Consider the following 26340-nt stretch of genomic DNA (forward strand, 5'->3'; position numbering starts at 1 on the left):
CTGCACGCACTGTTGATAAAACAGCCCGTCTCGCTGAGGCTACTATTACCTAAGCTATTTGCTGCAGCCACTGTATCCGTATCCTCCTGACTCACCACATAGCCCAGGAGTGAGTTTCCTCAGGAAGCCCAGGACCACTGGGACTGCCCAACCCCAGGGGCTCTCATTGTCCCAGGACAACAGAGCTGTGACCTCCACCCCAGGGCCCAGCTGTTTTCTTGAAGTAAGAGCTGGGGAAGTTGCTCGGAGGAAGCTGCTAGATTGCCAAGGATAGGAAGAAAAATAAACACAGCTGATATTCCACCAGCATAGACACCAGCGCACCTGCACGACTTGTTAAAACGCTGAAATTCTTCCAGGCCAGCTGATAAGCAGCCCCGGCCCTGAGCCACCCCACCCCTGGAAGGGTCCCCTTCCCCGGCTATCCAGGCCCCAGACCCAGAAGCTAAAGGGGCAACGCCCGGCCCGGAAAAGGGGTCGCCAGGACCTCATCCTGACCCCTGGACACCGATTCGGCAAGCCCTACTGCTTGTTAAATGGTTTGAACCTGACCCCTGGCCACCAGGTGCCTGGTCTGAACTGACTGCATGGAAATGAACCACCGAAGTCAGCACTGAGGGTGACGAGGGTGGCAGGAGATCTGAAAGCCGGGACACTGGCCGCTGAGTCCCCTCCTCCACCTCCCTGCGTCCCTCCCTGCCTCTCCTCCCCCAAACCAGAAACACTTGGCCCACCGAGGCCTGCCCTTGCCGATTCAGAATGTGCCACAATCACGCCCAGATATTATTGCACACTTTTATTTACAGAAAACACAGATAAAGCATTTCAATGTTCATTTAGCAAACTGATCCACTCTTTTTTTTTTTTTTTTTTCCTTTTTGGCACAAAGAAATATCACTGATGGACCCCAAGATCAATCAGAAACCCCTAAGATTTATCAGCCGTCACTGGTCCAGGGGCAGCCACGAGACTCAGACAGACAGACAGACAGCATCGCCACAGACTGGAAAATAATAAACAAGGTCCACATTCACCTCACAGTAAAAACCTGCTCACCGACAGGCAAGGGCGGGCAGGAGGGGGCAGTTTCTCTGCTCCCAGGGGGGCAGCGGGCACTGGGGGCAGGCAGCAGGGTGGGGAGGGATTAGACACCATTCATAAATTAGAGAGAGGTGGCCTTTTTTGTTTTTAACCTCTTACCTTGTGGAAGTAAGACAGTGCAAAAACTACCATACCCTGACCACTCGTCCGTTGGAGAAGCTTCCGAAGTTCTGTGGTTTGGGGCACGTATCTCTCCTCGTGGGCGCCCGTGTGTGTGTGTGTGTGTGTGCGTGCGTGCGCGCGCGCGCGCGCATGCGCTCATGTGAATGTGTGTGTGTCGTGCTTGTAAACATTGTCACCATCCACGCAGAGACCCAGCATCCGTGTGTCTGAATGGGGTGGGGTGGGGGCTCACCCCACTTCACGTCCCCTCTGCCCCAGTGATTCCTGTCCAAGACATAGTGCAAATTTCAGAGACGAAAAGGGGGGCAGAAGGAAGTGGAGGGTGGGCAGGGGACAGGAAGGACACAAAGGCAGGGTGGGGGCGGGAGGGGGAAATAAGGCAACAGTTAGAAACGGTCCATTTTATCAAAACCGACGCCACGTGCCCCTCACCCCCACCCACGGCGCCCTCGTCACGAGAAAGGGCGGAAGTCCCGCTCCTCCACCAGACTGATGGAGGGGTTCTTGAGCTCCTCCTCCGACGTGGCCATCTTGTAGCCCAGCTGCGCCAGCACCCGCTGGCAGGCGTTCTGGGCAAAGGCCACGATGTCGTAGGAGAGGCGGAAGCGCCACTTCTCGGCCGTGGCCGCCGAGTTTCGCACGGTGCCGTATTTGTGCTTGCCCAAGGTGGGGTCGCCCCGCGTGTTGTTCTGGATCCAGCGGGCCACGTGGCTGTCCAAGGGGATCCCCAGGAAGCCGTAGATCTCCTCGGTCTTCTTCATGGGGTTCCTGGCCAGGTCCTCGTAGCGCACCAACATGTACTTGCCCTTGAGCCACGCGGGCCGCGTGAGGCCGGTGGACACGGAGTTGGAGAAGTCCTCGCACACCGTGGTCAGCTGCGTCACGTCCAGGTTGTAGGGCTTCCTCCCGGTGCCGTACCAGAGGCGCCAGAGCCGGTACGTGTCGCGGAAGGTCTCGCTGCGGGAGGCCAGAATGCCACGCGGGTCCCGGACCAGCTGGATGACCTTGAGGTTCAACCGGGGGTCCTCAACCAGGGCCCGAAGGTCGTTGACCTCGGGCACCCGCACGGTCTTGATGGCCACGTGGCTGCGCTCCCGACAGGCCTCGGCGGCCACCGTCAAGTTCAGCACGCCGCACTTGCGCACGCAGTCCCCCTCCTCCAGCACCAGGTCGGCGGAGCCCGGGGGGTCGCACACGGGGCGTGAGCACAGCACCCTGCTGGCCCCGCGGCGGAAGATCCTGTCGGTGGTGTGGTTGACGGGCGGCGGCTTGATGTAGTTCTCCAGGAAGTAGAGGTCACAGTCATAGAGGCTCCTCAGGAGGTCGCGGCTGGCGCCCAGCATGACCCGCCGGTCCGCGGGGCTCTTGCCCTGGGTGAAGCGGGGGATGAGCGTGTTCTGCACGTGGTAGAGGGGCTCGAACAGGTAGAAGACGTCCAGGTGCTGGTTGAAGAGCTGGCCCACGAAGGAGGAGCCGCTGCGCGTGGTGGCCAGAATGAGGATGTGGGTCTTGCGGGAGAGGTTGTAGGCGAAGGTGGGGCCCTCCTCGCACAGCCGCTCGGCCAGCCCTGCCTCTGCCAGCCCCGGGCAGGTGTGGAAGGACTTGGCGGTGAAGGTGCGGATGGCCGTGTACTGGATGGCGATTGAGGCCAGGGCAAGGAGGAGGACAGCCTTCCAGGAACATTGCATGGCTGGGCACCTTCATGGGGCTGCTTCTCCACCATGCGGGGTCTGCGGGCAAAGGTGGGCCAGCCCTCAGGAAGCAGCCAAGCGTGGGTGCCTCGCTCGGCACCCTTAGAAGGGCTGGCCTCCGGGGGGGGGGGGGGGGGGGGGGACCCTGGCACCTACCTGATTGCCTCTGCCCCATGCTCACACACACACCTAAGGGCTGAGCAGCTTCCAGGCTAGACTTTCCAAGCTCTGGGGACTCCTGGGAGTTTCTAGGGACTGAACAAACGGACTCCCCACACCCCCGGGGTTTAACCTACAGAATGCTGCAGGGGACTCCCGCCGGGACCCTTGAGTTCCTTAGTGGGGCTCCGCGGAGCAAGAAGCTGACTTCCCCGGCTCACACACTCAGGAGCCCCCCACTCCCTGCCTCCAGCCATTCTCCTGCCACTGCCTGTCACCCCTGCCAGCACCTCCTGGGCCCGCCTGCATCTTCCACCCCCCCGTGAGCAGGCCCCTGGTCCCCCCACGTGGGCATCTTTCCTCCAGCCCCTGCCCACCCCTAGGAGGAAAAAGAGCTCATGTCAGAGGCTTCCTCCCGTGTCTAAGGGACCCCTGCACGCCCTACGTATCCACTCACCTGTGCCCCCTGGGCCCAGGAAAGGGGGACAAATGTGTCAAGCCCACCTCCCCAACTTAGGGATGTAGGTGACCGGTTTACTCTAGCTGAGGACTCCTGGGATCCCCCGGGTCGGGAGAGCCAACTGGCCCAGAACAGGACAGTTCCAGGGCTGCTGAATAGCATCCCTTACCCAGGCCCCAGCACACTCCAGGTTTGTGTCTGGCCACAGGGGCAAGGGAGGGGTCCGGGCAGAGGGCAGATGACCCCCACTGACAGCAGGGTGAACCGGCTCTTCCGGGCCCCCCATCCCAGCCAATCCTCAAGGGCCTCCGCCATTAGGCTCTCAGCCCTTCTGTCCACAGGGGGAGCTCAGAGGCCCCGCTGTGACCCAGCAATGGCCCCAGAGAACCAGGCAGGACAGAGAGGAGAGGAAGGGGTGGAACAGAAAGGACACCTGAAGGAATGAGAAAGGGGGTGGGGTGGGGACAGGAGAGCAGGGAAAATGAAGGGTGTGTCACAGGTCTGGAGCGAGGTGCCAGCCTGAGCATCTGGAAGTCCCCCCCCCCCCCAAGAGAGGCTGGCTCAGCTCCCAGGCCCTGGGGGAGGGCTGGGGCTGCTCCAAGAGCGAATGCAGGGAGGGCTCCACCACTCACCAAAGAGGGGCTGCTCCGAGCTAGGGAGTCCACAGCTGCCGGGGCTCCTGGCCTAGCCGGCGGTCCCAGCCTGTGCAGATGCCCTGTGGCCAGCAGACTGCAGAGAGAGAGAGGTAGGGGAGGGGTTCTGAGTGGGGGGGGGGGGGGGTTGATCTGTCAGCACCGCCCTTCCCACCCCTTCTGTCCTGTGTCCTGTGCCCCCACAGACTACCTTCCAAGGCCATGGGACAAGGGCCCTGGCTGCTCTCCCAGATCACTGACTCAGGCCTCCAAATATCCTAGAGCCATCTTTTATCTCCTAGATCTGGCCCTGAGTCCTGGGCCCTCCACCCACCTCCCCACCCCCTAGCCATCCTCTCCTAGTGAGTCACTGTCCCTCACACCACGACCCGATGGGCGGGCCTCCATCACAAGCTGACCAAGAGCAGGTGCCCCACATGGGGAACCGCCCCAGGGAGGACCCCCCAAACTCATCACCCAGGGCAGCTGCAAAGAAATCCACTGGCCACAAATACCCCGAGGCCTAGCTAGCTCTGTTCAGCTCTGGTGGCCAGACTGACCCACCAGACAGATGCCCGGCACCCGAGAATGGAACGGCGACAGAGTCAAAGCTGTCCCAGAGAATTAGGCCGGAGCACAGCCCCGGCTGGTTCTGCATTTTATTTATTTATTTATTTATTTTCTGAAGGAGAGAGAGAGAGAGAGAGACACAGAGCATGAGCGGGGGAGGAGCAGAGAGAGAGAGGGAGACACAGAATCCGAAGCAGGCTCCAGGCTCTGAGCTGTCAGCACAGAGCCTGATGTGGGGCTCGAACTCCCAGACCGGGAGATCACGACCTGAGCCGAAGTCGGACGCTTCACCGACGGAGCCGCCCAGGCGCCCCTGATTCTGCATTTTAAATCGACAGAACCACCTGACCCCTTCAAAGTCTGACTCGTTCAGTGACTCCCCCAGAGAGGTTTAGAGAAGTCAACAGGGCCGCCGGGGGGGCTCACCTCAGACAGCTCTGTCTAGACAGCCCAGACGCCAAGGCCCACACAGAAGGGACAGCCGGGGAAGGAGGTTCTTCTTCCAGCCACAGCGGAGAGGAGAGCGGCTACCTACAACTCAAAGCAGAAGTGGACCAGGGAGCATCCCTGACCTTGACGCTGCTCGCGGATTCTAAGTTAAAACGTCAACACCGTGGCGAGTGTTGTTTCGGTTAGCATCTTCGGAGTACTTCCTAAGTGCTAAGCCTTTGACCTGCATCCGCGCGTTTATTCCTCACAGGAACTTCACGTGGAAGCCAGTTCTCAGCTCCGTTTCACGCTGGAGAAGGCTGAGGCACAGAGAGGCGGAGTCACCCCCCTGAGCTCGCGTGCCTGGCTTAACGCACATCTAGCAGGTTCCCAAAGCCCTCGCTCTTTCCCTCTGAGGAGATTTGACCTTGGTCCTCCAGCTTACGCGCACTTGGCCTTCAAACATGCATTCGATTAATGTCCCCAGCCCACTTGTGAATCGGCAAGAGACAGACGGGGCATAAGAAGGGTACAGACGATCCGTAAGACTGACGGCATGTTCCTTCCCTTCGCCGTCTGGTCTTGTTGATCTACTGGCTCGTGGCTGAGGGGGTGAACTTGTGCCTTGTGAATATTCTGCCCACATCCCGCTATTTGGCATGACTCCTTTGGGGGAGGGGTTCGCGGATCCTCCCGTCCCAAACCTGCCGTGCTGCCTGGCTCGGCCAACTCTGAACACCATGCGGTTCCTTACAGCCCCCTTTGGGAGGGCAGGGTCTTCACTCCCATTGTTTAGATGGAGAAACTCAGGCTCAAAGACTAAGCAAATGGGCATGGGCAAACGAGGAGTAGCAGAGACTCGAATCCCCCTGTGTCAGACTCTTAAGCCAGTGCTTTGAACCCTTTACCATCAACTTAGCGGAGTAGAAACAGACCTAAAGAGTCTGGGTGCCTCAGGGAAGGGCACAGAAGCTGGGCTGAGGGGACGGTGGGCCATCTGAGGCTCTGGGGGTACTTAGCACGTACAGGGAATAGTACCGCGTCACCAAGTGGCAGTAAATAGGAGAAGAACACAGTCTAGATTCTTGTGAACCCCCAGTGTGATCAGAGAAAAACCACACCCCTGTCCACACCCCCTCCCCCCCCCCCACCCCGCCTCACTCCCGGCGGTAGAGAATGCTGACTCCATCAACAGGGTTGGGTGAGGTGCCCAGCAGAACTGCCTCTCTGCGTTAAATTAGATCCTCCTACAAAATGCAGGCCCAATCTGCCTGAGTGCCCCAAGACAAATGCCTTTAAAGAACAGGTAGGGAATACCATTAATAACAGTGCTCGTAATATTTTCTTAATGTCTTTTTTAAACTTATTTTTGAGAAAGAGAGTGTGTGCAAGCAGGGGAGGGGCAGAGAGAGGGGGGACAGGGAGGGAGGGGGACAGAGGATCTGAAGCAGGCTCCGTGCTGACAGCAGCGAGCCCGATGCGGGCCCCGAACTCACCCATGGTGAGATCGTGACCTGAGCCAAAGTCAGAGGCTTAACCAACTGAGCCGCCCAGGCGTCCCTGCTCGGTACGAGTTTTAAGTTATTTAAGGGTCTGCAGTTGCAATGCCGTTGCATTAGGTGGCACTCCCTTTGCTCTTAACCCGTGACGATCTGCCAGATATCCAGCATGATCCGGGCTCTGTTCTAGGAATCACGGAGGGGAGAAAGCATGAAGGCAAGCACTTCCTGGGCATTCACGATGTTTATTCCAGGCAAATGCTCCTCACGCCTTCACGCCAACCCTGTGTGGTCGATGTTGCCATATCCCCATTTTACAGATCAGGAAGCGGGGGCTCTGCAAGGTTAAGTAACTTTCCCAAGCTTACACTCCGAGTAAGGAGCAAAGCCAGGATTCTAGCCCAGGCACTACTCCCTGGAGCCCACGCTCGAATCCTCCTCCCTGACCCATGACATTAAACCCCTGGGGTCCCCACCGAGACCGGAAACAGACGTCTTGAAGAGATTTCACTTAACTCTAAGATTCTGGCACCAGAAGGAGAGGTCACCCATAGAGGGGACCATTTAAGTTTCTCCCCTCACAACTTCCCCCCCCCCCCCACTCCACCCCAGAGAAACGTAAGGCCAGGATTAGCAACTGCTACCTTGGCGAATAAATCAGAAGTAACTGAAGCATCCCGACGCTACAAATCCCTAAGAAAGGGGGACTCAGTGTCACAGGTATAGCACCAACAAGGGGAATGCGTTCAAAGTCCCAGCCCCAGGCCATTCCCCTGTCTCCCAGGAGGGCAAAGCTAGGGCATGGGAACAGGAAGATGAAGAAAGTCAGACCCTCCTAGAAAGGCCCCTGCTCTCCTGCCAGCCTGGCAGAACTGGGCTCAGGGCTGGCCAAGCTTCCTTGGTATGCTGGAGGCATCTGCCCTGGAAACCAGAGGCCCCAGGGCCAGGTCCCACTGTTCCCAGGGGAGCCCTGGCCACTGCAAGGAACTCTCCAACGCCCTTGTCCTCCAAGCCAGACTGTGAGCCCCACGGCCCCTCCCTGGGCTTGGAGCAGGGCCTTCCTCCACCCCTGGTTAGTCACAATCCAGACAAACCCTAGACACAGGAGCCCAGAATCTGTAACCTCTGTTGGAAGGCAGGGGAGTTGATGAACTCCCAGCAGGAAGCTCAGATTTCAATGTCAGCCACCGTCAGAGTAGGGCACAGATAAGGGCACTGGTGGAAGTGAAAAATGCGTCTACATCAGAGAACTGTAATCCAGAGCTCAGAGCTCAAGCCACGGAATCACACCCGTCTGGATTATCACGTAGCAGGTGTGTGGACAGGGATTCACTAGCTTTTTCTGGGCCTCAGTGTCCCTACCCATAAAGTGGGCATAGCCATAGTAGTGAGTGTAAGAATCCAAGCATTGAGTCAATGCCAGGCGTAGAATAACGACCTCATGTTTGGGACACGGGCTCTGGCATGAGCCCCATTGGCGGCCAGCTTTCTTAATCTCTCTGGGCCTCTGTTTTCTCACCCAAAGAATGGGGACAATTGTAACAAGGCTGTTGTCAGGACTAATTGGTTAACACAGTGCCTGGCATAAAGTAAGCCCTCAATAAATAACGATACTCGTATCATGAAATGTCTTGTTTGCTTTTTGTCTCAGCCGAGCACCTCAGAACAGATCTCACTGACTCTGAGAGGGAGGTAGACACTCTCCCTGACTGCGGTGTCCGGACCTCTGCCAGGCAGGCCTCTGCCCACGTGGCCCCTTCTTCCCTCCTCTCCTCGCCCAGCCTGAGAACTTTCTGCCGCGGAGCCGCCGCAGTGGCTTGCCTGCTGCCCTCTAGTGGCCACATCCTGTAGTGCAGCCTCTTAGCACCGCGTCCTTGCTGTGTGTGTTCAGAACTCCTGGCCGGCTGATGCAGCTTTATGGGAGGATTCAGGCCGCGGGAGGTGATGTTGCAGGGTGCAGTGAGGTGCGATGATGACACCCCCACCTGAGCTGTGGCCTCTGCTCTGTGCATCCTCTCTTCCTCACCCTCACCCCAAGAGACAAGCAGCAACAAGCAGCCTCACCTCATCCAGAGGGCCTCTCATGCCTCTCTGGCAGGGGAAGGAACGCTGAACTTAATATCACAGGCGGGAACGGCCTCTGCTTTCCCTGGTTGGGAGACCTTGGACTTATCCCCTGGCCTCTCTGTGCCTCGATTCTTCCATAGATCCAGCGACTCTAAGGGCCTCCCAGCTCTGATCCTAGGAAGGCCTGGCGCTCCATTTTCAGAGTCAGGGCCACCCTGGCTGCAGGCAGAGGGATGCTCCTTTGGGAGCCGGAAAGCCCCAGTCATCTTCCAAGAGGATATCAGGGCTGGCAGCTGGGCCCCATCCCCCTCAGCTTGGTCCACGGCAGCCCCAGCGGGGGCTAAGAGCCAAGGGGCTCTGCCCTCTGGTGAGTTCGCCCCCGGCCTCCTGCTCTGTGAAATCCCATGCAACCCAGAGCTGTGGCATTTGCCTCTTCTGGGCCACAGGCCCCTTGGAGAGACACAGTCCCTCTTTCCAGAAAGATTCCTTCGTATCCACAATTTTACACACACAAGCAGACGGCTCCAGGACCCCCTAAAGCCCACCCATGGGCCCCTTAGAGGCTTCACCCCCTCTATGAGCAGCATTCTCCCCTGCCCCAGGATCTTCTTCCCAGCTGACCATACCAGAGAAGCCTCCACAGATATGTATATACTGATGTGGGGCTATCACCCAAGATAAAGAAGCTAGAGCCAGAAAACACATGTGCTATAGTATATACTACAGCTTGTTTGTAAAAAGGGGATGAGGTGGGGGGGGGAGGGTATTTATACACATGCATATACAACCACCGAAAGAACTCTCACTGAACTGGTAAACTGTAGACGCCCCTGCCGGAGGGACTAGGAGACCGGAGCGGGAGGAAGGCAGTTCACGCTGAGCCTCTCAGTTCCATCTGAGTTTATTAACTTTCTGGGCTAGGGCAAAGCCACGCCAGGCAAGACCTGGAGGGGTGGGACACTGAAGTCAGCACTGGTAACTCCCTGCACCTTCTGTTCTGCCCCCAGGGCACTGCCTGCCAGCTCCCCCCCCTCCCCCACTTCCAAGGCAGCGGGGTCAAAGTCACTACCTTTTGGCTCTGTCTGTTCAGACAGGCCGCTAAGGGGAGCAGTCAGCTGGTGCTGCTGAGACAGGGCAGGCACTGAAAAAGAGGGAGACCTCCAGGGGGACCCGGGGCTGCGGGGAGCAACCGAAGCCTGAGTTGGGGAAAAGACTCCCCTCCCAGCTTTTTCTTCCCAAAAACAGTTTGCAAAGCTCCGAGGAGATCGGGAGAGCAAAGAATAAAGATCCTGAACATCGTATTTCTGACCAGCCCCGGGAGCCAGGATGGAGGGGCTCAAGGCTCTGAGGCCCCAGGAACTGGAGCAAGGGGCCGGGGGGAACTGGACAGGGAGGGAGGAGTTGGCACACAGACCTCTGGGAGAGCCTGCAGAAAGGAAGTGCTTAATCCCTGGGTCTGCGGTAGCCAGCGCTGACCCACCATCGATGTTTGTTTAGTTAAGACGAAAACATATAAGAGCAAGGTTGGTTTTTTTTTTTTTTTCTTCCTTAAAAGAGTGAGGTGATGAAATGAGCAAGTGGAAAAACAAGGGTACAAACGAACGTCTGAAAGAACTAGAAGCCAGATTAGCATACAAGAGCCAAGACACTTCTGGGCCGGCATGGGGATCAGGGCTACCCGGCAGCCAATGGGAAAAGGGAAATATTTCATTTCATGTTTCATAGGAGCCATGAGATGAAAATGAAAACATCTGCTCAAGAGATGCCTGACGACTCCTGACATTGACTCTCCTAGAGAACCCTGAGCATAGCCTGCCATTCTCAAGACCTCGTACCTGCTAAGCCTGAGGACAAGTTTCTTGGGGCTGTGTTCTAGAACATCCTTCAAGGCGAGCAGCACGCCAACCCATAATTCAGCCAGGGCAGCCTCCCAGGGGGAGGAGATTTCTTGGGGTCCAGAATCAGCCCCTGTGGTCTGGGTCAGCCCAAGGGAGATCGGAGGCAACAGCTCTTCTCTTTGCGGTCAGGCCTCCTCAAGTTGAAACACCGGGAGGCAATGGACCTTCTCCCCAGAATCTGCACCAACACAGACAGGGTGTTTGTACACAGTCCTTAGAGTCCCTGGGCCCCATAGCTATCCACAGACCCCACAGGCAGAACCAGTGCATTGTCAGGCACCTTGACAATGTCAAGTTCTTGCAGCCAAGGTTCCAGAGAGTGAGTGCCCACCAACTGTTCACCCTCAGCAGAGACACTCAGCTGCCTTTTATGAGCTCTCGTATCTCCGGAGCAGGTCACTCCAATGTCCGTACATAATGACACGGGGGGACACCCATCAGTGTCTCAAGCCTCCTCGAAAAGTTACCCACAGGGGCGCCTGGGTGGCTCAGTCGGTTAAGCGCCCGCCTCCTGATTTCGGCTCAGGTCATGAGCTCACGGTTCAAGATCGAGGCCCGTGTCGGGCTCTGTGCCGATAGCACAACCTGCTTGGGATTCTCTCTCTCTCTCTCTCTCTCTCCCTTTCTCTCTCTCTCTCTCTCTCCCCGCCCCCCCCCCCCCGCTCATGCTCTCTCTGTCTCTCATAATAAATAAACTTAAAAAGAAAAAATAGCTGAGAACCTGAGCAAGACACTTAACCTCTCTAGACCTCAGTTGTCCTCAACTACGAAATGGGAAAGACGGTCGCAGAACCTTCCAAATAGTCGGGTTGTGAGACAGCACGTCGATAAATACCCAGAGCCTAGCACAGCCCGGGCACAGAGCAACTTAAGAACCGTGAGTGTGTTGGGGCGCCTGGGTGGCGCAGTCGGTTAGGCGTCCGACTTCAGCCAGGTCACGATCTCGCGGTCCGTGAGTTCGAGCCCCGCGTCAGGCTCTGGGCTGACGGCTCAGAGCCTGGAGCCTGTTTCCAATTCTGTGTCTCCCTCTCTCTCTGCCCCTCCCCCGTTCATGCTCTGTCTCTCTCTGTCCCAAAAATAAATAAACGTTGAAAAAAAAAAATTTATAAAAAAAAAAAAAAAAAAAAAGAACCGTGAGTGTGATGTGCGGGGACGACTCAAACCTACAGGCCGGCTGTAATGGCCTGACAAATGTGGAAAGAAGTCCGAACAGATGCCACAGCCTCCTCCCCTGAAGCTCCCACGGCCTGTGTGGTTGAAGACACTTGCTGTGGGGGCTGCAGAGACTGCTTCCCGGTCCTTCTGTGGGCCCGGCGGGTTGGCGGGGTCCTGGCCCGTCCTGAGGAAAGTTTTCTCCAGCGGTGGGGAGAGTGACTGACCTCCTGGCACAAGGCTCCAGTGTGCCCAGCGCCTCACGGGGGAAGGATGAGTCAGAAGGGCCCGGTTCCCTCAGGCCGGTCCTACCACAGCCCGCCTGTGGTAGGCGGACCCTTCTGCCCCGACATTGGGCGGAAAGGCCCCGGTTTCCTGTCCCCCCCACCCACCCCTCCCCAACAGCCACAGGCAGAGAAGGAACAGTACCGAGGCCCCACCCCCTGGACACCGGGCTCTGGCCCATCCCCCCAGCTTCAAGGACGGGAAACGTCCAGCAAGCAGAGGCTAAAGCACCAGCAGCTGCTGCTGGAGGGGCTGGCAGGGGGCGCCACCCGTCCCCAGATCGGGGAGTGGCCCCTGAGGATGAGGGCTGGGCATGGGACAGGCTCCCCTGAGCCTCTGACACAGGATGGAGGGGCCGCAGGAGCAGACACCCAGAGGTGACCCCAGCCCTGGCTCACATCAAGTGGGTGCTACAAGCCACCCTTCCCAGGTGAGGAGCAGCGAGGCACAGGCAAGTGAGGGCGTTCATCTAGGTGTGCGAAGCTGGTCTGTGCTGGGGTCAGGGTTCGAGCTCAGCTCTGAGGACCCTTACCACAAAACAGAAGGCCCCAGGCCTCGCCCGAGAGTAAGATCATCACCCAGTACCTGGAGACTAGAGGGCAGGGGCAGGGAGTGCTGGGGCCAAGGTGGCCCCCAGGGACCCAGGCATTCACCCTGACCCAGACAGGGGCCCATCCAACACCTACTGACCATCTCTAAGGATCGGGTCCCTGGGGTGTCAGCTGGAGGGATGGGGTTGCCTATGGCCCTGCCTGCCTGATTCCCAAGCACAGCAAACAGGTCTGTGCCATCTCGCCACTTCCTGGCGGGAGGGGGGGGGGTGAGGGGGGGCGGCTCTCCCTCCCCAGCCGAATAACGAAAGGACGATTATCAGGAAGACTGGAAGAGATGATGGGTGTGGACATGCCTGGTGCAGTGTGGCACCTGAGAGACAGCAGGTGCCACAGACACTCTGGCTAGGCAAGGAGAGGGAGGTGTGAGTGTGTCCTGGGCCCAAAAGCTCAGGACTGTCCAAATCCTGTGCAGCCAAGAGGACACCAAAGGCTGTCTTTATTACTACCTGGCCTGGTCTGGAATGGAACTTAGGGTTTGGGCTCCAGACCAGGATAAGGTCTCCGTGCTCCCTAATCCCAGAACTCACTACCAGCCCACAGTTGGTTACATGGACGCCCCCCCCCCCCCCGCCTCCTGAAGAAGGGCCCCGCCCCCTTCTCATCCACGTCTCCTGGATGAGAAGTGTTAGGGAGAGCCACCCACTGGGAACGTGAAATCGGATGAGTGTCTCTGCCCCCACATCGACAGGGGCCTCGACAAGACACCATGGCTGCTCGCTGAGGGTCTACCGTTATGTTATGAGCCTTTCATGCACCACTTTATTTGACCCTCTCCCCAAGCTTGGGAGTCAGGACTACAGCTGGATCCATATCACCGTGACAGACAGAGGCTCACAGAGGTTGAGTGACTTGCTCCTACAGCTCAAAAGTGGCAGGATGGGGAACTGGATTAAGCCTTCAGGGCGCCTTGTGTGTGAGGTCCTCACCTCTCCCAGGTTCTCCCTGAAGGCTTCCCCTCCTGCCCTCTCTGACCTCCTAAAACCCTGTCTGAACCAACCCACTTAGCTCTCCTGACCCTAGATTCACGCCAACACGGCAGAAGGCGAAACCCAGACCTTGGGCCATGGACAGGCTTACGCTCCCTGAGCCCCAGGTACCCGGGGAGGGGAGCCCACACCCACCTCCCAGGGCAGGTGAGGGGCTTAAATGAGATCCTAGTATTGTGCCTGGTTCCAGGCAATCACTCGATTAACGATACCTTCAGAACGTTGGCTTCAGACTTGTCTGCCTCCCTCGTCTGCCTGCAGAATCCCCGAGGGAGAGCCCCAGGCCCTCTGTCAATCCCCACCCTCGGTGCCCAGCCGGGGGCCCGCAGCACGTGGCAAGGACTTGATCGGGCACTAAACAAGCCGCTGGCCCCCCCCACAGAGACCCAGAGAAGGAGAGAGCTGTGCCCCGTTCCCCATCCCAGAGGAGGAGATGAGCTCTCCCTCCAATTCCCAGCTCACAGCCTTCCAGCTCTAATCAAGGAGCAAACACAAAGAGGGAATCTCTAAACATTTAGAAAACGCGGGAACTCTGTGCCCCACGTGGCACCATGGGGATTTATAAAGAACAAATCATGCCTGACAAACTTGATGGAATTACAAGACTGGTAGATGAAGGAAATGCAGGCAGGGTAATATATCTTGATTTTTAGCAAAGCATTTGATACAGCGCCGCGAGTAATCTTACAAAATTAATTCAAACAGACTTGGCCCTAAGCACTTGTCATGGGGCCGAAAGCAGGAGGGGGCAGGTCCCAAGGGTCCTGAGTGGAGGAGGCGACCCCAGGGGGAAGGGGCGGAGGGATGGGGTCTGGGAGTGGGGGCAGGGCTGCCCAGACCCAGCACTGGGTCAGATCTTATCTGACATCTTCATTAATGATCCTGAGAGAGGGAGTAAACAGTCCGTTAATGAAATTTGCAGAGGATATTAAATTGGAAGGTGTTGTGAACACCAATGAGGACAGCAAAGTGGTCCAGAGAGACCTGGGTGGGGGAAGAACCTTGGCAGGAAACTGCGATTTTGGCGGGGGCTGGGGGGCAGGGTGCTGGACCTGTGGGCTGGGCAGCATCTGGGGCTACCTGGAGAGCCAGGGAAGAGGGGAAGGCATCCCCGGGGCTGGTGTGGAGCTGGCAGTGATGAGATATGAGAGAGGGAGTGCCTTTAGGGAGCTTGGAGCTGAAGCCCACCTTACAGGAGGGAAGGAGGGGCTGTCTGCAGGCCAGGGAGAAGAGGGTGGCAACGGAGAGAAGGGCTGGCTGGTGAGGGAGACTCTGGCTGAGCCATCACCGGTGCCCAAAATGTCCCCGAGGCGCCGCTCTGACACTGCCGAGGCCGAGGCCGGTGCTGCAGGGTAAGGACAGGCCCCTCTCCCAGCCAGCTGGGCAGTAACACATCAGCTGGTGGCTCAGGCTGGAGCCCCTAGCTGTCCAGACTTGGAGGGTGTGCTGGGAGCACTTCACCAATAGAAGATTTAACCTGGGGGCAGGAGGAGGAGGGCAGGGTCCGTTATCTTTCTGGAGAGTTCCCGATCCCTCTTTCGTCAGGAGGGAGAGGCCCCTCCAGGATCTGGAAAAGTTGCCCCACCCCAATCTCTTCCCACAGTCCTCGGAGCCTGGACCTGTCCTGTCCCTCTCCCTCTGGCCCAATCCCAAGGAGGCTGAGGCAGAAAGCTGCCCATCCATCTGGACTTGGAGAATTTGTTCCCACAAGGCTCCTAGACAGGTGGGGTTTGAACAGGAGCCAGGGCTCCCTAGCACGGGGACGGGCCCTCAGCAATCTAAGTAAATGCTTTGTGGGAGGAAGAAATGGATGGCTGGTTCCCAGCTGGGGCGGCTGGGGGAGGCTCTTCCAAAGCAAGAGGCCAGCCCTACCAGATGTCAAGATCACCTGCACAGAGGATAGACCCAGGTGGCCACACAGGGGGTGCTCCTTCCGACCCCCAGAATTAATAATAAGGACACTTCCTGAACAATTCCGGTGGTTCCATTGCAAGTGCATTCCCCGTATTAACATATTTGACCTTCACGGCAACCCTGCTGATAGGTGTCCTTTTCTCCCCATTTCACAGAGGACGAAACAGAGGCACAGCGATGAGCCTTGGCACTGAGTCAGGAGGCCCAAGGGAGAAGGAGCAGTCGGCCAAGAGCCTCAAGGAAAGCCGAGCAGCTCCTGATGGGAGGACCGCAGGGGGTGGGGAGAGGCAGCCCCTCCTGTAGGGACCCTAGAGCCTCGCCCAGCCTCTCCCCACCCCCATCAAAGGGAGTTGGCCCAACTCCTGCCACACTTGTGGAGCCCGATTTTACTATATGTTTCCCTTCTCCCCCACCACCGCCGCGCTACACCGAGTCCTCAGAACAAGTCTGTTTCCATGGAAACCATACAGTGACTCAGGGCTTCGGGACCTTCTCTGAACCAGATTATGAATATCAAATGCTCCCTCCCCGCACCAATGCAGAGTGAGTTAGAAAAGTAAAGAGAGAGCCACGGTGGGCAAGGGAAGGAGACAGAGGCGTGGGCAAGGGGAACTCGGGGGGGGGGGGGGTACAAGTCTGTTCCCCCACCCCCCCCACCCCCACCCATGAGAGCCTGGCTCCTGGGCCCCTCTGCAGACTCAGTGGAGCACAGATGTATACCTCTGTGCGTCTGCAGCCAGCACACATGCAGCCCCTACATCAGCAGCATGAGCACCACCCTTTCTCCGGAACTAGGATCCTGTGGGTGGGGGCAGGGAGGTAAGGGGGATCTGCATCGTCCCTACTCGGGCCCTGAATGTGGCAGAGGGGGCTGAGAGGCCAGGAAGGAGGGAAGCTGTCTGCAAGAGGAGCTCGACTTCCAACGCCGAGGAGGAAACCTCTGGCCAAAAGCATTGTAATGTTTAGCAAAGAGGGAAATTTGGATTTTAGGGGGGGAAATGTGTTTCTGCTTTAAGATGAGGAGGCCGTGTTAAGTATATGTGCCCGGGGCGGCGGCGGGCGGGGGGGGCAGGGAGGGGGGGGCGCATGACTATTATTTTTCAAAGGCCCCAGCAGGGCTGGGGTGATCATTAGCAGAAACTTCCTCTCAAAAGCCCCCCACCCTGGCCTGGCTTAGGGCAGCTCACCTGCCCTAATGGAGACAGTATCCGGGAAATCAAAGTTTACAGAGCAGGCTCCTGGCCTCCCACAGGGGGCTGAGACCCAAAGGCAAATCCGCCCCCTCCTTTCTCCAGCAGCTCCCTGAAGACCCAGGAGGGAGGGGGAAGAGAACAGGTTGGAGGCTTGATACCTCCCTGGTGAATCCAATGTGTGAGTCATGACGGTGAGAACACTTGGAAAAAGAAACAGGGTCATGGTGATGCCTTTGAGCGTCCCCGCTTGCTGAGGACTGGAGCCTGGGAACCGCCTGCCCAGGTAAGGTCTCTGCCTAAGGCAGCTGGCCCCGTCAATCGAAAGGGGTTGAGAAAGCCCTGAAGGCGGAAACCTGGGACCTTAGTCCCCACCTGCTTGCCTCTCAATACCTACACTTTCCTTTGGCTTGCCAAAGCAACTACTTTCCCAGCCAGAGTGCCTACTCCCCTGCCCCTAATCCTAGGTCCCTTCTCTGCTCTCTGCCCTACGAGCCATCCAAAAGATGCCAGGCTCAAGTCTGTCCTGCTTAGGAGCAGTATTTAAGTCCATCGGTGGGAAACGTGCACCAGAGGTGAGGTACCTAATCCTGGGAAACGGCAGGCTTGGGATGGGGGGAGGGGGCACCCTGTGGCATGGCAAATCAGGCCAAGGTGCCACCCTAGGATGATCCTCAGGTCTTACATTTTAACCCCTAGCTTCCCAGCCAGGGCCACTCTCGGCTGTTAACTGTGAAAACAAGCATTGGGTTCCTGGAGCCTGGGAGAGGCTGTGCCCGGGGTCCTACCCAGAGAAGAGCCAGAGGGTGGTTCTGCCTTCCCATGGGGGCGGGCGGGGGGGGGGCGGGGAGGGCTCTGCACCATCCGGCGGCCGGGGCCCTACGGGGACCCGGCTCATCACAGGGTGATCGGTGCGGGTTCGGAGCCAAGCCGGGGAGTGGGGGTTGGGGGGGGGGCGCAGGAAGCAGGGTGCACCCCCCTGCCTCTGGATGCAGCTCTGGTTTGGAAAGTTGGTGCAGGCGTGGGACCTCGGGGTCTCGAGGCGTCTCAGCAGCCCGGAGCCCGGCAGGTTGTGGGACGGTAAACCCGGGGCAGCCCCCGAGTGCGCTCCGCAGCCGCGGGGAGCTGGGCGCCTCGGGGCCGCCGCGCGTCTCAAGTTTGCTGCCCTCCCCGAATGGGGGCGGGGAGGGCTGGGGTGGTCGCGGCGCTCGCCCGCCGCCGGCCCGGGGAGCCCTTCCTGCGCCCAACGCGCTGCCGTCCTTCCCGCCGCTCCCCGCCCCCGGCCCGCACCGCCGGTAGCGACTGTCCTCGAGCGGAGGGGCGTCTCCCACCGCGCCCGCGCCCCTCCCGCTGCTGCGGCGAGGGTCCGCTCCCGCCCGCCCGGCCGATACCTGGTGGGGGGGCGCACCGGGAGCCGCTGCAGCGCCCAGCGCCGGCTCCATCCTCGGGTCTGGAGTCAGGCTCGCCGGGGGCCGGCGGGCGGCGGCGGCGGCATCGGCGGCGGCATCCTCCGCCTTCCGCGCCCTCCTCCTCGGCCTCCCTCCTCCCTCCTCTTCCACCGCCTCCGCGCGCCCCTCACGGGCCCCTCTGCATGGCCTGGGGGCGCGAGCCCGGGGCGGCCCGGCCAGCGCAGAGCGTTCTCCCGGGCAGGGGCGCGGGACCGGGGACGGGGTCGCGAGGGCCCGAGGGGCGCCGGGCCAGGGGCCGGGACCCAGCGCGCCGCAGCCCCGGGCGCCGGAGGAGAGCAGCAGCCGCAGGCGCCGGAGCCTCGCGGAGCGCCCGCCCGCCCGCCCGCCTCTCGAGCCGAGCCGGGAGCAGCGGCGGCGGCGGCGGCTATAGCGCCGAGCGAGCGGCGGGCGCTGCGGTCCGGGCTCCACCCCCCCGAAGCCGCCCGCCCCTCGGCGGCCGCCCGCCCCCTTCTCCTCCCCACCCCGCCAGCGCGCGCCCTCCCGCTCCCCGCGCCGCCCCGCGCTGCCCCAGCCTCCGGCGCCCCGGACGCCCCCTCCGCCGGCCGGCTAGCGTGCCCGCCCCCACCCACTCCCCTGGAGGGAGCCACACCCACACCCCGGGGTTGAGGGGGTCAGCGAGGGCGCAGACTGCCCACTGGCACCTCTTCCCATACCCTCCCGGCCCTCCCACCGAGGGCGCGCTCATCGAGGGCCTTCAGCCGGAGTGCCGCCCGCCCCCCCAAGAAGTCCGCCGGAGCCGCCTGGCCCCGAGCCCACATGTCCTCTACCCCTTCCCCGGCCAGCGCAGAGGGACTCCAGAACCCAGAACGGGAGCCAACCACCTTTAGGGGCCAGTACCCCCAACACACCCCTAGCCCGTTGCCCCCCATCTTTACTTCTCAGATGTGGAAACGAATCATTTGCCCTGTTCCAGTTGTGTCTCTTGGGCGGGGGGAGGGCACCCCTAGGTGGATTTGCTGGGGACCGTCTCCAGGCCAGTCCCACCCCCTTCCCACCAGCCTACCACTGGCACTCCTAGGTGGCAACGTGCAGCCACTGCCGCCCATCGGGAGGGGAGATCTGCCCTCACGGCCAGGGCCGCAGGCCAAACACCTCAGTCGTTCTTTGCACAAATATTGACGGAGCATCTCCCGCAAGCCAGGCCTACATGGGCACCAGGGACTCACTGGTGACAAGACAAACGGACCCCTGGCCTCTCCGAGTGGAATGGAGCAGCACGGTAAGCAGGCAGAGTACCACGTGATCAGCGGCCCCTGGGCGGAAGAGGACCGCAGAGACTCCCTGCTCGGCCGCCACGGCCACCGGGTCTGACGATGCCAGGGCAGGTCACCACCGAGGCCTGTTTCCTTATCTGCAGAGGATAGGTGGTTGCGGTGCCCGAACTCCTGCTGCTCCTCAGCTCTGACCAAACACTTATCTTCTCAGGCCGGGAAAAGCAGTCAGCTTCCACCTGCACCCATATCTGAACCTCCGGTTTCCGGCCCTAGCCTCCCCATCACTCCTGGCCCGAGAGCCCATGGAGGACTTGGAAGCTTCAGGTACCCTGAGAAAGGCTTTGGGCCTGTCTTCATCCCGAAGTCAGAGATACTGGTCCTCACTTCTCCGGGCCGCTGTGGAACACCAGATAGTAAAATGCATGTAAATGCACTCAGCACAGGGGCTGCTGGCACTTGGTAAGTGCTTAATAATTGCACCGTGTTGTTACTGGTATTGGCAGGTTGGTGTTCAGGGCAGCCATCACTCCCTCATCCAGAGGATAATGTGGGTCCTGTACTTCTCCGGGGGACTCAGGACTCAGACCATCAAGAAACTCTCTCCACCCAGAACCAGACGGTAGGAAGGCCCCTCCCCCCCCCCCCATCACCCCGGGGCCCCACCAGACCAAATGGTCACTTATCTTGGTCACAACTGCAAATTCTTCATTGTAAACTCCCCTGCCCCGCCTCGAACTTGGCAGCGGATCCCCATCAAGCCAGGGTGGGACCCGGTGTGGTCCGAGATCACCTCTAAGTGGGTTTTCCCGCCCTGCCTCTGCCCTGCCTGCCCTCCACCCCCCGGCAGCCAGGGCAGCACCAATCCTCCGTGGTGATTTCAAGGTGACCAGATCCGTTTCCCAGCCTGCCCCCCACGGAGTGGCAGTGCTGGGGGATGCCTGACAAGAGTGCTGACCTTCTAGAAGCAAGGACTTCGTGTTTCAGAATCCCATTTGTCCCTCCGTAGAAAACCAACCTCTAACACCCCAGAGCTGAGCCATCAGAACCTTCCCTTTCGCCCAGAGCTAATCCCTCCCCAAGACTTCGGCCTGACAAGAATAGTCAGGGTTTAGAGAACACCTTCTCTATCTCACACTTCCAGATCCAGTGCCTTATTTTTCAAATTCTGCTGTATTTTGGGTAGAAAGGAGGGAAATGTACATCTGGCTGACGTGAAAAGATCGGTGTGGTTGTAATGTAAAAATGGAGTGGAATTTGAATTTGGTTTTTTTTTTGAAGAATATTTAAGCTCTAAAAATAGACATAGGTCTTGGTCTCAGGACCACCAGGATTCTGTTTCCAGTTTCCCGAAATGTCCCAGCTGATAACAAGCATGACTGTTTCATGAGCACCTACTGTATGCACTGTACTGTGGCGAGTGCCGTAGGGGGAAAAGAAGAGGGCGAAAACTAAAGCAGAGGCCTTTGCTCAGGGAATTTGGATCCCACACAGTGAAGTGGGGAGAAAGCCATTGCCGCAAATGAGATCAAGTACAAAATAGGTAGCCTGGAAAGCCGGAGGAGGATGAAGCCTTGGAGAGTTGTTCAGGGAGGGCTTCCTGGAGGAGGTGGCAGTCAAACCGAGGCTTGAGGGATGGATAGGGTGTAAAAAGGCAAAGACCAGGGGAGCCTGTGAGAAGAGGCCGCCACCAAATTGAGCTGATTTGTGTGATAATAGGAAGGTTAATATTAACGGCTAATGTTTGAGGTCTTACCTTCGTGCCAGGCTTTGGGTGGATTGTTTTGTCTCACCTGCCAAACAACCCTGTGAAAGGGGTGTTCCCAGTCCCGTTTTACAGATAAGGAAACTGAGGGCCAAAGAGTCTAAGCAGCTCGCCCCCGGGGCCGCAGAGCTGAACAGCAATGCAGCCAGCACTTGAGCGAGAAGTTCTGGCTAGGCACACTAACCGCTCTGCTGTGCCACATTCCGTGAGTCTGGCTGGTGGGGGTGCCTGCAGGGAAGAGCAGGAGGTCTAGTGGGCCAGGGAGGAGGCCCTTCAGAAGCCCCCAGATGGGGGGGGGGGGGGAGGATGGTTCCTGAAATAGAGCCCCCAGACCCTCCTGGAGGACTCTAATAAGAAGCATGCCCTTTCCTCTCCCCAGCGTGCGGGCCCCTGGGGTGTTTGGAAATTGGTTAAGGGATTTGGGGGCTCAAGATTCCAGTTTTTTAATATCGCTTGCCTGTCCATCCAGTGGCAGTCTGGGCCACCCACCTTGTGATTTCAGTCTGTTCTGGGAGATTGATGGCCCGGGCTTTGATTTAAGACGTACCGCTGTGGTCCTCAATTTCCCCCGTCTCACCAGTGACTCTGACAAGGCAGCGAGCTCAGAGAGGATGGCTCCTGGTTCTTCCCCAGACAGCAGGCCTGGGAGCCCACAGCACCTGTAGAGAAAGTTCTGACGAGAAGATTTGGGCAGAGGTAGACGGGCCCAGTGGACCCGTCCTCTGCAGCCTTGGTTTCCCCTACAGATCACGTGGAAACCCTCCTGCTTGGAGGAGGTCCATTCAAGAGAGAGGGGGAGGAGCCCTCCAGGGCAAGCGTACCCAACCCCCTCATTTCATAGATGAGCAAACTGAGACTCAGAGAAGTGGAGAGACTCCCCCAAGGCCACACAGGAAATGAGCTGCGCCTTCGGTTGGGTCTCCCCACTTTTCAAGAAAAAGGCCTCTTATCCCCCACTGTTGCCCTGTTCTGGATGAATCCCTCTTCTGGATAAATCAAGGGACCTGGACTTCTTTGTGGTTGAAACAAATATTTGAGGACCTTACCTCAGGCCAGATGCTGGACTGGTCCCTCAGCTACATATGACCCATTTCTTCCTCATAAGATCCCCGTGGGTCTCTGAGCCCAGATGTTGCCAGGCCTTACCAGCTCCTGGATGCAAAAGACCACCTTATTGTGGCAAAACCTCAAAATTCCTGCTCTTGCCTTTTCCTGCCCAATCAAGTCCTTAGCCGAAGCCCCTAGGAAAAGCCACCACCCCCCGCTGGCCTCCCCTTCCAGGGTTTCTGTAAATCCCTCAAAAGGATGTCGTGTTGCTCCCAGACCAGCCTACCTGCTGCAGTCACCACTGGCCTGTTTGCCTGCTCTCACTCTAGAACTTGCCAGAGGCCATGAGGCTGCTCGAAAGAACGCCCCACCCCCTGCCATACCTCCCTGACGATAACCCTGGTGGGGAAGCTAATGTCCAGGCCAGCAGGTGACTCCTGATGCACCCCCAGCCCCAGTCGTTGGGCTGTCAGAGGCTGGGAAAGCAGCGTCTTCCCAACACAGGGGCCCTCGGTCCCCAGGGCCCTGACGCATATCTGCTTGGGCCTCAGGACCTCCCAACAGAGACGCTGTCCTGCTGGTGTCCCACTCACCACTGGCCTTGAATGCAGGCCGAGGGGCCGGGGAAGAGGGCACCGTTCCCTCCTTACTCCTTCTCTTGTTGGAAACGCTCCCAGCAGACGGTCCCTTTCCTTCTCCAGTTACAGAACAAAATGCCCCAAGTAAATTAGAGGATGTCAACAAATCTTGGTGGAGGGGAGGAAACAGGGAAACGAAGTGATTTACTTCTGGTAAGTAGCCAAAAGCCACAAAACACCTGCTGCCCAGACCACCCTCGCCTGCCCAGGGCTCCGGGCCTTCTGGGCCTGGCGGGTGGGAGGCAGGAGTGGTCTGTGTTGGTCCTCGGCCAGTTCCCCCAGGCTTCGTCGTCCTTCCTCTGGCTTCATGTGGTCCAGCCCAGGTCTTGCCAAGGCCAGTCTCATCCAAGTCTCCCAAAGTTTCCTGGAGGAAGGAGAGGTCAGAGAAGGCCAGATGTCCATTTCCTGCTGAGGGAGGAGCCTGCCCCAGCTGCCCTCTGAGGAAGAAGAGGTCCAGCATAGATGTTGACCTTTCCCTAAGCCACTCTGCTGGCCATTGCCACGCTCAACCCTGGAGGCCCAGGCTGGGGGAGACTCAGGTGGTGCTTTCGCGATCCCGTGCCTGCCCTGGTGCTTCCCAGAGCCTGCCTGCTGGGGGAGCAGAGACATGGCCACAGGGCCCGTGTCCATCTGCAAACTTCCGCCTCAGGCTCCCCGCCCAAGGGCACCCCACCCAAGACACTCGGCCACAGAACTACGAGGAGACGGACAGACTGACCAAAGGCAAACAAGGCCTAAGGAGGGCTGCGGACCCTGTGTTTGATCTAAAAATAGGGCACAGGGAATATCTCACAGGCCCTGGGGCTAGGAAGGTGGTGCGAGTCGGGGGCGGGTTGAACAGGATCACGGGCTGCAATTAAAACTCCCATCCCGGGTAATTCCCAGGCCTCTCTTGGGCTGTTTCCATGGCAAGGGAGGCTGGCCCAGAGAAGACAGGATCTTGGCAGGGTTGGGCTCCCTCCTCTGCTCCTGCCCGCAGAAGCCTCAGCCCCTGGATCAGACGGTTCAGACGAGGGTGCATGGTCCAGCTGAGACCTGGCAAGGCACAGGTAGAGGCCCAAGCCCTGTGAGGCAGGTGTCTGGGCCCAGGAAGCAACTGATGGTGTGTGCTGGGACTTTGGGAGACCGCCAGGAACCTGGCCCAGACTCTAGGGACGAGGGCTGCCTAGAACATACCCAGGAACTCCAGTGTGGACTCTTAACTGAGACAGGAAGAAATCAAGCCCCCAGGAAGCCTGGATCCTTGTCTGGTGAACCCTTGCCCCACCCTCCAGGTCCCCCCCCCCACCCCGCTCCCTCACTTGCCTCCAGGCCAGCCCCTCCCTGTTCTGCCTTCTATCCTCATAACCCTCACCTGCCCTCTTCCTGCAGCCCCCATTACCTCTTCCTTATGGGGGTTCCCTTCATGTTGGCCCCCAAGGCAACCCCTTCCCCAACCCTAGCTGGTGCTGAGAAAGTAGGAAGCCCTTCTGGCACATTCCTTGCGGGCAGATGGTGATAAGCAGAGAGAGAGTGGGCCCTACGCTGGATCTCACAGGTGGGCATTAACCGGCATAAGGTCAAAAGATAGTTGCCAAGACTGTCCCTAAGCCAAGACTGCCACCTCTGTGGAATCTAGGAGAAGCCCAGCAGGTAGGTGTACAGATTCATCTTTCACACCAGCACACAGAAGGCCTACACCGGGAAGTCTGGTTCAAAAGCAGCCACAAGTCCTGCCTCCTGGACCAGTTCTTGGGGTGTGAGCCACCTGGCAGGGGAGGCCTGCCTCTAGGTGGTTCCCTATGGACCAGTTCATCCTCCAGACCCTCAGGGTGCCCACATTCACGCTCACCAAGAAGGGAAAAGGGGCAAGTGAGCATTCAATGTCCGCTTCCCTTTTCTCACCTTGTCCCCATCCCTCATCTGCTGCCCCCACCTCATGGAGCCAAGGTGCCAGCTCAGAATGTACATCGGCAGGTGCCCCAGGCGCTGGCATTCCAGAGCCAGGAGGCCAAACAGAGAATGGGAGGCATCCTCTAGGCTCCCCCTGACCAGCGGTAGGTCAGACTGAGGTTCTTTCCCTCCTCCCTCTGGCGAAGGAGGGGAAGTGGGTGTCCTGCCAGGTGTGGTCAGCCCTTGGTCAGGGGCCCATGGGCACCTCCCACTGGACAGCCCAGCCCTGGTCAGTGCCGTACCGGCTGGCTCTGGGAACTCAGACCTGGAACAATGGAGCCATTCACATAGCCTGGACTTTGCACAATGACCCTCTTGGTCTGTTTCTGTGGCTAGACGATGTGTGAGTGTGTGAGTGAGTGAGTGAGTGAGTGAGTATGTGTGTGTGTGAGAGAGAGAGAGAGAGAATCTGAAGGTAGCTGAAGAGCCCATGCAGAGATGAGAGAAAGAATCCCTACCTGACATCCTTCCTTTGTTGGACAATTACCATGTGCCAGGCAAGTTCCAACATCGAGCCCATTTTAAAGATAAGGAAACTGGGGTGAGTTGAGAAGTTAGAAGTCAGAATAATGGGGACTTCTTGGGGGGAGGTACTGACTGAGAAGGGGCCCAAGGGAACTGTCAGGACAACGGAAAGTACTCTGGGTGGTGATCACACGGGTGTAGACGTAGGCAAACATTCGTTGCGCTGTGTCCGCTGAAGATTTGTGCAGTTTGCTGTATGTAAATTATATTTCATTTTTTTTTAATGGAAGTACATCCATAGAATGGAATATTACCCACTGTAAGTAAAGACTAAGGAAGCTCTTTGTATACCAATATAGACTGCCAAGATACGCCGTTGAATGAAAAATTGCAAAGGGCAAAACAATGTTTTCCAGATAGTACGCAAGCATGTTTTAAAATGCTCTCTATACATATCCATTTGTGTGTGTTTAGATCATCTCTGGAGACACACAGAAACCACGGCTGCCCCTGGGAAGAGGAGTCACACTGCTGGACACATAGGCTGGAGGAAGACCTTTCGCAATAAACCCTTTTCTTACCCCTCGGGAGTGTATTACTTACTCAAAAAGCGAGAGAAATTAAGTAGCATAAGAGCGCCAGAGTTGCTGATTACGTCCATTGCTTCGGTGCATTTAATTCCAAAGTCAAACGGCCCTGTCTCCGGCCTGTCTCCACTCCTCCAACTCTGCCAGACTGCAGCCGGCTGTGGCTGCCCAGCTGGGGAAAGTTCATGGCTGGGCTCCACCACGGACTGTGCAAAACCCGCTGTGGCCTGAGAGTCAGGAGGCTGGCCCCACTGGGCTGCAGAGTGGCAGCTGACATCACAGAGGCCAGCTCCCCGCTGGCCCCTGAACGAGGTCGGGTGCTGTAGGCCTGCCCTCCAGCTGAGGGCTCCTGTCCAGACCCCCGCCCGGCCCTGTCTCCTCCCTCTGCTGTCGCTGCCTCGTATGTTCTCCAGGGAAACCCAGGAAGGCCCCTGCCCAAGTTGGTCAACAGGTGCA

At 58.5% G+C, this 26340-nt stretch overlaps 1 protein-coding gene and 1 long non-coding RNA gene across 5 annotated transcripts; one reads left to right on the forward strand and one right to left on the reverse strand.

Annotated features, from left to right (window-relative positions):
- Nucleotides 1–781: 781 nt before the first annotated feature.
- CHST1 (carbohydrate sulfotransferase 1) lies at nt 782–18618 on the reverse strand. Of its 4 annotated transcripts, none has more exons than XM_045485070.1 (4): nt 18162–18618; nt 5163–5267; nt 4167–4263; nt 782–2954 (listed from the first exon to the last, which is right to left on the reverse strand). In XM_045485070.1, the coding sequence occupies exon 4, from the start codon at nt 2910–2912 to the stop codon at nt 1677–1679; it is 1236 nt and encodes a 411-aa protein (XP_045341026.1). In that variant the 5' UTR covers nt 2913–2954; nt 4167–4263; nt 5163–5267; nt 18162–18618; the 3' UTR covers nt 782–1676. The 4 variants fall into 4 exon arrangements, with proteins under 4 accessions (XP_045341026.1, XP_045341028.1, XP_045341027.1 ...); XM_045485072.1 differs by having other exon boundaries at nt 5163–5273; XM_045485071.1 differs by having other exon boundaries at nt 5163–5485.
- Nucleotides 16944–25882, forward strand: LOC123601643. Its single transcript, XR_006714222.1, has 3 exons — nt 16944–17056; nt 17238–17345; nt 25772–25882. It is a non-coding gene; the product is annotated as an uncharacterized LOC123601643 (long non-coding RNA).
- Nucleotides 25883–26340: the final 458 nt, after the last annotated feature.

The sequence above is a fragment of the Leopardus geoffroyi genome, chromosome D1 (assembly GCF_018350155.1).
Source record: "Leopardus geoffroyi isolate Oge1 chromosome D1, O.geoffroyi_Oge1_pat1.0, whole genome shotgun sequence".
Taxonomy (NCBI): Eukaryota; Metazoa; Chordata; class Mammalia; order Carnivora; family Felidae; genus Leopardus; species Leopardus geoffroyi.